Here is a 9,302-nt window from a genome sequence, read left to right on the forward strand (position 1 = left end):
CATCTACATAAAATCATTGACATGAACTGCAGTATAAAGATGAGTTTTAAAAGGCTTGAAAGCATTTTTTCAGAAATTCAAATACTTTAATGGTACCATGTGTAAAGTGTCCAATTGCCTTTGATGTTCTGGCACTTTATGCATTGACAGACTTCATGGGTGAACTAAGATTTAAAGTAACCTGCATTGTGGGCTGGATTCAATACAATTCTGACAAGAGTTGTGGAGCTTTGTGGCTTTGGTGCAGCTGGGGGCAGTGGGGAGAGGAGCTGCTGTGTGGGGAAAGGCCCTTGGGAGGATTGCTGGGGAAGGAGCAGCTCGTGGCACTCCTGACAAAGTTTCCCCCTCTGATGGAGGCTCAGTGGTCAAGCTCCAGCTCTGCAAACTTTCAATGGAATTTTACTTATTCTGAAACCAGAGTGAGGCTGTCTTGCTGAGCTGGAGCCCTTTTGCTCTCATTGCTTTGTCCTGGATACCTTCCAAGAGCAGGGGTCCCTATCAGTGTAGTTTTAAGCTGTTCCATGAATGTGGCTGTGTGATGGGAGCTTGGGTACTGCTTCCTTCTGGAGAGGCAACTTTCCAGAGAGGCTCTGACTGAACTGTCATGCTGTAATTCAAATGTTAATGTTGGTCTTTGAATTTGACACATTTAAAAATCACTGGGTTTTTTTTTAATGGATATTCCTTGGCCTAGCTTAAATGATAAAGTCAATTCAAAAGAGGAGATTGCAACTGTAGTGAGAAGGCACCTGCTGGTTAAAATATTTTCCTGCCACTTTTATTTACAAACAGTATCAAGATTCTATAGTTCTTCCATTCAATCTGACTGAAGTTGTACTTATGTTTGCACATGCGCTGTTTCTGATGACTTAATAAACAGTAGTGGTGACACACAGTATTTCAATGGAAACTGATGGAAATTTGTATGTCGCTGATCTAATGGACTCCTGGTTTTTTCTGTTGATTTAATTACTTTTTTTTGTCTTATACTTGCTTTTTTTTTCTTGTTTTCTAGTGTCAATTTACAGTATTTGGTTTTATGACAAGAATGACTGTCATCGAATAGCAAAGCTCATGGCTAAGTAAGTACTGGGGCCTTCTAGAGATTGTTCAATGTGTCTGCTTTTTTCCTCACTCTCCTAAAAATGGAGGAATTCTTGCTCATACAAGTTTTTGTTAACTAATGAAAATGACAGATTTGTTTTTTAAAAAACCTGCAGCATTAATATTTTCAATTGAGTGATTAAAAAATGAGTTGAAGAGTTAGTTGGCATTCTCCAAAGAAAGCAACTATGTGCACTGTGTGCTATTCTATATTCTGTTTTGTATAGGGGTGCTGGTAAAAGATTTTCTGATGCAGAGAGTGTAATGAAATAACTGATGGTTGGGGGTTTTTGCTTGTTTTGTGGAGAGCTGTTTTTTTCTTGGAGTTTGTGGTTTGTTTGGGTTTTATAAGACTTAGCTGTTATTCTTGACTAAAGTGAAGAGACAAAAAACTAGCAGGAGAACTAGGTAGAATTTTCTAGAATTGTAGTGGGTTTAGGAGTGCAAGGAAAACTGTGAAATAATAAGAGCTTGGTGTTGCTAATTTCTGGATTTGGGATAGTTACTCTTGCTAAAATGCAGATTGTAGGTGTACTACCCAGGGTATCTTCTCATCCCTCATTCTCAGCTTTGCTCCTCTTTGCTATCACACTGCTTTCCTGAAGCCTCTTATCTCTTGCATGCCTTCAGCAGCATGTCAGGGCTTGCCAGTCAGGCTGTCCTGAAGACTTGCACAATTTAATTACATGGAAATATATAATATTTAATTATATGAAAACTAGTCACAGTGTAGATATTTTAAGCTGAATTCTAATTTCTTAGTGTAGGGGGTTTGGTGTGGGTTATTTTGGCTTTTTTTAAAAATTATTATTATTTTCACACAGAAGCAGTGAAAGAAAACACAAATGACAGACATTGGTATCAAGATATCTTTCTAAGTTCTTTTTCTTTTTTTTTAATCCTTATAACCCCATTTCCCACTTTGATTTTTTTCTTCCTAGTTATGTTGGACTTCTTATTGTTAGTTGGTTTGTCTGTATCTAAGGATTAGTGGGAAACAATTGTGTGAAACTGACTCTTGGATGTTGTTACCAAAACAAATAACAAAACATCTACTGCCTCTCCTCTTTATAAACAGAGCATCAGAAGGACATGGCTTTCTCGTCTAATCTAAACCCATTAGTTAATGTTTGAATTGTGAGAGAGAGCTGGACCTGTCAAACTCTACCATATTCACAGCTGCAGTGCAGATCTAACTTCAGATAGCAAAACTTGAGGCCATTTGAGCTGCTCTGGTCACTGTAGCATGAGTGATGGGATACAAATGATAATTCAGGAGTCTTAAAAAGTGGGATCAGGTAACAGACCAGTCTGGCCATGGCACAGCAGTCCATAAAGCACATTTACCCCTTTGGCTGGATTGCAATATTTACATTTTCTTCCAAGAGTATTAATTTTGTTCTGTAGTTTTTTGTCTTTGGGGTGGAAATTTGGATTTGCACCCTATTCTTAAGGTGGAGTTTTTCTTAATCACTGATAGGAAAGAGTGCTGCCTTTATAATACTTCAGCAGTTCCAAAACATAACCATAAAAGGTTTCAAGGAGATTTGCATTCTCTTGCCTGCATTTAACTTGACCTTATTGTGCCAGCCTGAGTTAACAAGATTGCAGGCCATCCATTTGTATTTTGGTGGCTTATCTTTGAAAAGAAAAGTAAATTAGGCTTTGTAATCACAGACTTCACTTCTCACATTCTCTCCCTCCCCCTGCCCTTCTGTGAGGTTGTGCCAGGTATTTTCAATGCTGCAACTCCAGATATTCTTCAGCAAACTGTCACAGCAGCTACTGTGTCCCTGAAGGAATGTGTGCCTCTTCCACTATCTGATATAATGGAAAGAAACAGCAGGCCTTGCTTAAAAAAGATTTAATCCTGGATTGCACACGGAGCATGTTCAGCATACAGATTTGCAGCAGTTGACTTTTTTCCCTCCAGGAAGGGTATTTAGGTATTTGATTTACAGATTTTTTTTTTTAAGAATTCCAGAATCTTCTGAAATGAAAATATTTCATGGGAGTCAAACTCCTGATTTGAGAAGAAATTAATTTGTGTCAAGTTAAGATGATTGATTGAGGGATGCCTTTCTAGAAGGAGTAGGGCAGAAACTGCAGGGCTTCAGATATTTGAGAAAACTATTGCATTCTGACCTGTAAGTTTGTATGGGGGGTTATTTTCAATTTAGTTTACAAGCTTGTTTTACCTTGTTTCAATAGTCAGACCCAAATTGGCTTCTGAGATAGAGGAGGCAGACTAGAATTGGGAAAGAATCTCAGAGTTCTGGGGACACAGTTTCACATTATATTCCATCACCACCATTGAAATGTGGTGCACAAGACAGAAGATGGAGTTTAAGCTATTGGACAATTACCTAGATGAGAAGAGAATTTGTTATTCTTCAAAAAGGAAGTAAACTTTGAACTTTAAAAAGGTAACAAACACTTCATAATGAACAAGAGAAAAATATTATGAACTGTTTTTCAGAAATTTTTATGAAACATTTTTGGGAAATGCCTGCACTCCTTGAAGGTGTTTTGCTGTGAGTTCAATGAGTACTGGTTTCAGGGGAGGGTGTTTTACTGAAACCTTCTGGGCCAACTAATTAAGGCAAAAGGAAAGTCTCAAGAGTGAAGCCTTTGCTGTGCCTGCCAGGCACCTTGTGTGATTTCACTTTGCCCAGAATCTTCCCTTTAACTGAAGTGTTTCTTTTTTCTTATACAATTATGCTGGCACTTAACATCTCAGCAAAGCATTCTGATTCTCTTACCTTGCTCTTTCTCATCATTAGTTTTGGAGTTGAGTTTAGAGAGGTCCTAAGCCAGGACTGAGTGACCACGTGAGGTGCTAGAACAAAATGTTCTCTCAGGGAGTCACCATAGAAACACTTGTGGAGTATTGAGCTGCCTCATCCAAACGAGCACATGCTGCAGTTCTCAGAAATGATCAGGGTTACATTGGCCTCCCTATTGTGAGTTACCTTGCCAGGTGACTGCTGCTTACAGAGAAGGCTGGAAGTAATCAGGAGCTGGTTAAATAACCAGCTTGTATGATGAAAAATTGTGAAAGCAACATTGAATTGTTAAAAGCCAAATCTAACCCTTTTTCAGCTAAACTCTAGTGAAGTAAAGAAGCTTGGTAGCTAGAAAACTGGGAAGAAACTTTCAAAACTCAAACTGTTTCTTCCTCAGAAATGTAAACGTAGAGGTACATATAAATAATTACAGCCTATAAAATCTAGATTTTGTCCTGAATCCTAACTGACCCAAAGAAACTGGAGGCTGGGGTGATTGACACTTTCTGTGATTGTTGTGATGGCACCTCTTGGCTCCCCCCTCAGCCATCAGTTCCACAGCATGAGAGTTCCCAAGTGACATGCCAGCTCCAGAGCTCTGCCCTGTTTACAGTGCTTGTTTTTTCTTAACATATTTGATTAATGCAGGCTTAAAAAAGAAGGGATTACAGGCTGGCGTGTGTTTATTTCAAGAGGATAAGCTCCAGCGCACTGCACAGCCATGTATATCTTGTGAACTGCATATGGATTAGGAGTATATGCTGCTTTTATTTTTATTAATGAAATGAGCAGGTGCACCTCACCTTCTTGCATCTCTTACCCATCCTTCAGATGGAAGGTTCTGGATACTTGAGGCAGGCAGGGGTGGAGTAGAAGTGGTGAATGAACCATGGGCACCAGGGGCCAGAGGTAATGCAGGTAATTGGAATGACTGCAGGGCAGCTTGAAGAGGAAATGGTTTGCTGTTCTTTCCAGAGCCTTAGATGGGGGGTGTGAGGGGTGACTTGCTCTAAGTCTTCTTGCAGACTGATTCCAGAGACATCTGGTGTGAGCCAGCTCTCTTCTTTCCCATTGTCTCTGTTGCATAATGGTAGGCCTCATCCTAAATTAGAACTATTTGGTAATAGATTTTGTTGAATGACATGGCTTGACTTGACTAAATATGGAGAAATGCATGTTAGGAAGTAAAGAGTAAAAATTATATCTTAGTGTATGGTGTAAAACATGTGCTTTTTGTGTATCACATGCTTGGATGTCCACATATTTCATTGTAAAAATGTCTAAACATGAGAGTTTTATAGGAATAGTGTTTGCTGTAGGCAAACTGTGAGAGAGACAGACCAGTGCTCTGTGAATGGGAGATAAATCGTGCAGACCATTTGGCAATTTGTCTTGTTTGAACCTTGTAGCAAATGAAAACTTGTGTAACTTTGGTCAGCTATGTGTTAGGCTTTTATTCAGGCAGAAAAATGGGTTAATGTACTGGGAGTACTTTTTTCTTTACTGCTTTTTGCAAGATGTTAACTCTAGTTAAATTTTTAAATCCTGTTTCTCCTTTCCTTTTCCAGAGTGGTTGAACAAGAAGCTCAGAGGTCGCAGCAAGTTTCTCAGGACAGAAAAAGTCCCAGCAGAACCAATGGCTGCAATGAAAACAGGCCCATTGACATCCTAGAGATGCTTAGTAAAGCCAAGGATGAGTATGAACGAGTAAGTGAATGTCTCTTTTCTGGAAACCAGTTTTTAGCACATCAGCTGTGCTTTGTTTCAAGGGTGGGCAGTGTGCAATAGTTCCAGCAGCCTTGTTTTCAGAGTGCTGTGTTGCTCCCTCCCTCAGGAGCACTGTACTAGGAAACATTCTGTGATTTCAGGCAAGATGGATTGAATCCCCATCATGTGGTCCAACTTGAAGTGTAGCACGGTGGACCCATTTTATAGTGATTTCTCCTGCTGTGAGGAAATCTTGTCTCTGGGAATAGCAAATAAAAATTGTACCAAACAGCATCTGTCTTTTAGTCTCAAAAGATGAACTGTGGTGTTAGAGACTGAGGCATTCAGTTTGTTTGTAGACTTTATGAAGCATATTTCTTATTAGCTGTAGACTAAGTGTAACAATACTGTTCCTTTGTCTTTTTGTTCTCCAGTTTATTTCTTGTGTCCTGTCTACTGTTTCTCCCTTTAATAAAATAATTCATCTCAGAAGGAAAAGCCTGTTATCCTTTGCCAGTGCTAAATCCACAAGATTACATAATGAGGAATGTTACTTCTCTTAAGAAAGAATTACTTTATATAGTCATGAGGACCAAATTCATACATGCAGGGTGAATATAAAGGTAATGTGTGGGAGATCCAAAAATGGAAGCAGAGATTCTGAACACGCCTCTTCCCAGAGTAATAATACAGGAATGTGCCATAGTAAAGCAATGTGTGAGTATTGCATTGCAGAGCCATGGTGTGGCTTCTGTGCCTGTGCTGCTGGGAGAAGAGGGAGCATATTTGTACAGTGCTTGATTCCTTCCAGGAGTTGCTTGTGCTGCAGAGTTCCTTTGAGTACTTGAAATTGAGTCTTTGTGAGATTCTGAATGGTTACAATACAGTGTGGGATGAGAAGAGAGCAAGCCTGTGGATTAAACCTTGTGTGAGCCATCTTAGCCTGGCACTGTGTGAGGTACATTGAGGTCAGGGCAATGTGATAAACAACACAGTATCTTTGCCCCAGGCTAGATACTCATCTCTGGAAATCACTTCTATGTTCTTTTAATGCTTTAAGATACAGATGAAAACAAAATTAATTGCCAGTGTGTGTCAGTGCTGTTTGGGGAGAAGGTGTCTCTGGATGAAGGCCAGCATTGTGCAGGTAGCAGCTTTTGTGAGATCACAGAAGGAAACATCACATTATGGTTCATCTTTCAGTGCTGTATCAATCTAGACAGATTTGAAGAAATTGAGGTCTTTTTGAAAAGGGGAAAAGCCCATACCACAGGAATGCACTGCTTTGGTAGTGCCCTCCTGGGTGTGGTGAAGCTTTTCTCCCTCTCTGCCCATGCAGTATTGGATAATGCACATTTCCAACAGATGGCTCTTGGGTGACTTGGGATATTCCAGCTTCTCTTCTAATTTTCAGATCTTTTTCATATGAGAATACTGAAAAGCTTTTGCTGTAAACAAAGTTTCTGAACATCATGGATGAAACTCTGTAGACAAGTAAAATTCTGATGAGCAGGAACAGATGCAGATATTTTAATGGACAGACAATATCTGTGGTGCCAATAATACAGCAGTGAAATAGGCAGGGCATGGGCTACAGCAGAGCTACTTTAAAACTGGGGGCTTTCTTTATTTCTTCTTATTGTTATATATGTGTGTGTTTCTTTCTTGATATTTTTAGAACACCAGGGAAACTGGAATAATTACTTCATTTCCTTTTTGTGTACATGAACCATAAATGAACCTGTCCACGGTGATCCCATCAGAGCCTGCTGTGACTGTAGTGCTGTACAGTTGTCAGAAAAGCAGAACTGAACAATGTTGGTCACATTTCAAGCAAACTTCTTTGGAGAATGTTCTGTTGACCACCTCAGCTTTAGCAACAAACCCCTGGCACGTTCATTTTGGAGCTCTTGGAGCCAAAGTGTGCCAGTGTAAATGTGATGAAGTAACCAGCTTGTTTGGAAGGCACCTTCTTGAGAGACCATTCCTGACTTAATTTTTTTTAAACAATTTTATGGCACTTGGTAATTATGCATGAATTTGTATTTAGGAGCAGAAAGTACTTATCTGCTGGTACATTCCAGATGGATCATACAGTAATCCTTGTGTGCAGCCCACATGAGATTGGCAGAGTGTCAGCATGAGAAGGGGGCAGAGGGAGTGAAAAAGAGATTTATGAAGGTCTGAGTGCTTTAATCTAGGATTCCAAATCAGCTTAATCCTTCAAGTACACACTACATCAAGCCCATATGTGAAAATGAATGAACTCTGAGATTTTTTTTTTAATGAAGTGAATGGATGCTTTTTATAGTGTGGTTTTGTGTTTGTATTTCAGTTTGAGCAGGGAAACATACTGCAGCTTATCCTCTAGTGAAAACAAGACTCTGCCTTTCCTGATTTTATAACTAAAAGGCCTCCAGGCTTTCAGGCACAAGAAGTTTTGACCTTCAAGTTAGTGGCTAAAAGTCAGAAAGATGCAAAGTCTGCTTCTCTCCTCTGTCCTTAAATCACAATATATAGGCTTGGTTTTGTATTTATTGCTTTCAGTTAGAATTTGAAAACAAAAGAATAAAGCTCAGATTGCTTTTTAATCCATTGCTAGAAAGTTTAACCCATATTTTACTGCTCTGGGTAAGATACCAGAGCAATCACCATGTGTTGTACCAATGGTTGAACTCTATCAGATGCATCAGGTGTAGTTTACCCATGAAAGCTGGATTTTTCTACAGTCTGGGTTTTTCTGGTGATTTTAACAGTAATGTAATATCTGTGTTTATGCTTATTAAAGATGAAAGTCAAATCCATCTGAAACATACTGTGTCATAATGCAACTCCCTTGCCTGGTTTTGTCTTGTTCACAGAAAACCAAATTAACACCTGAAAATAAATGTACCAGGTTGGTTAAATCTGGTGGAAGTAAATCAGTGACAAGCTCTTTTCATCCACTTAGAGTGCTTTCTGGCAGGATTTTTTTTTTCCTAAGCAGTTCTGGTTTGGGTTCTTGATTGAATGAAGTGTAGCAAACTTCTGTTAGCAGCCAATGCAGATACAGGTTGTGAAAAGCCCACCTTTTCTTTAATGTATCATTTTTGTTCTTGGTGAAAAAGTATAAAATCAGTTGTATTTTCTTGTTGCTTTCCTTATAAAGAGTAAAAGTTTTATGACTGCATACCAGATTCTGGATGGCTTGGTATGATTTTTATTTCCTAGAATAAATAATAATATTTGTGAATTCCACGGTGTCTTACAAAAACCAGTGCTTTGTACCTCATCTGTATTTCAGTCCCAAGTGCCATGTAAACAGGACTGCAGAGTGGGTAAATGTAGACTGAAACTCATGTATTTATATTAATTTTTTTCCATTTTTTTTCCTCCTCAGAATCAGATTAGTGACCTAAGTATTATATCAAGTTCTGGAATGCAACAGAATTCAAATCCTCCAAAGCCAGAAAGTACAGAGCCTTCAGAACAGAAGCCTTCATTACAAATGCAAGAGCAGGTACGTTTCATACAACCCTAAATGAGGGTTTTTTTTCATTTAATACTTTGTTTTGATACCAAAATTGATTTTTTACTTAAGACGCCTTCAGTGTTTGCCCAGTGTATTATCGCTAAACAGATGAGTTTGAAGACTCTTAGGATCCTAAATTCTGTCTTATGAGAAATGCTATGTCCCCACTAGTGTGAATATTCAGGTTTAAATGG

The 9,302-nt window shown here is 39.0% G+C and overlaps 1 protein-coding gene across 2 annotated transcripts in view; it reads left to right on the top strand.

Annotated features, from left to right (window-relative positions):
* The window catches only part of DCP1A (decapping mRNA 1A), a 28,496-nt gene that overhangs the window by 10,374 nt on the left and 8,820 nt on the right, over positions 1-9,302 (top strand). For both annotated transcript variants that reach the window (XM_054280970.1, XM_054280972.1), the window contains exons 4-6: positions 1,016-1,082; positions 5,459-5,597; positions 8,977-9,096. In XM_054280970.1, the coding sequence (XP_054136945.1) occupies positions 1,016-1,082; positions 5,459-5,597; positions 8,977-9,096 (326 nt within the window). The remainder of the gene's footprint in view (positions 1-1,015; positions 1,083-5,458; positions 5,598-8,976; positions 9,097-9,302) is intronic.

Source organism: Melozone crissalis, unplaced genomic scaffold, assembly GCF_028551555.1.
Source record: "Melozone crissalis strain CALT ecotype California unplaced genomic scaffold, PUWL_Pcris_2 ptg000029l_1, whole genome shotgun sequence".
Classification (NCBI taxonomy): domain Eukaryota; kingdom Metazoa; phylum Chordata; class Aves; order Passeriformes; family Passerellidae; genus Melozone; species Melozone crissalis.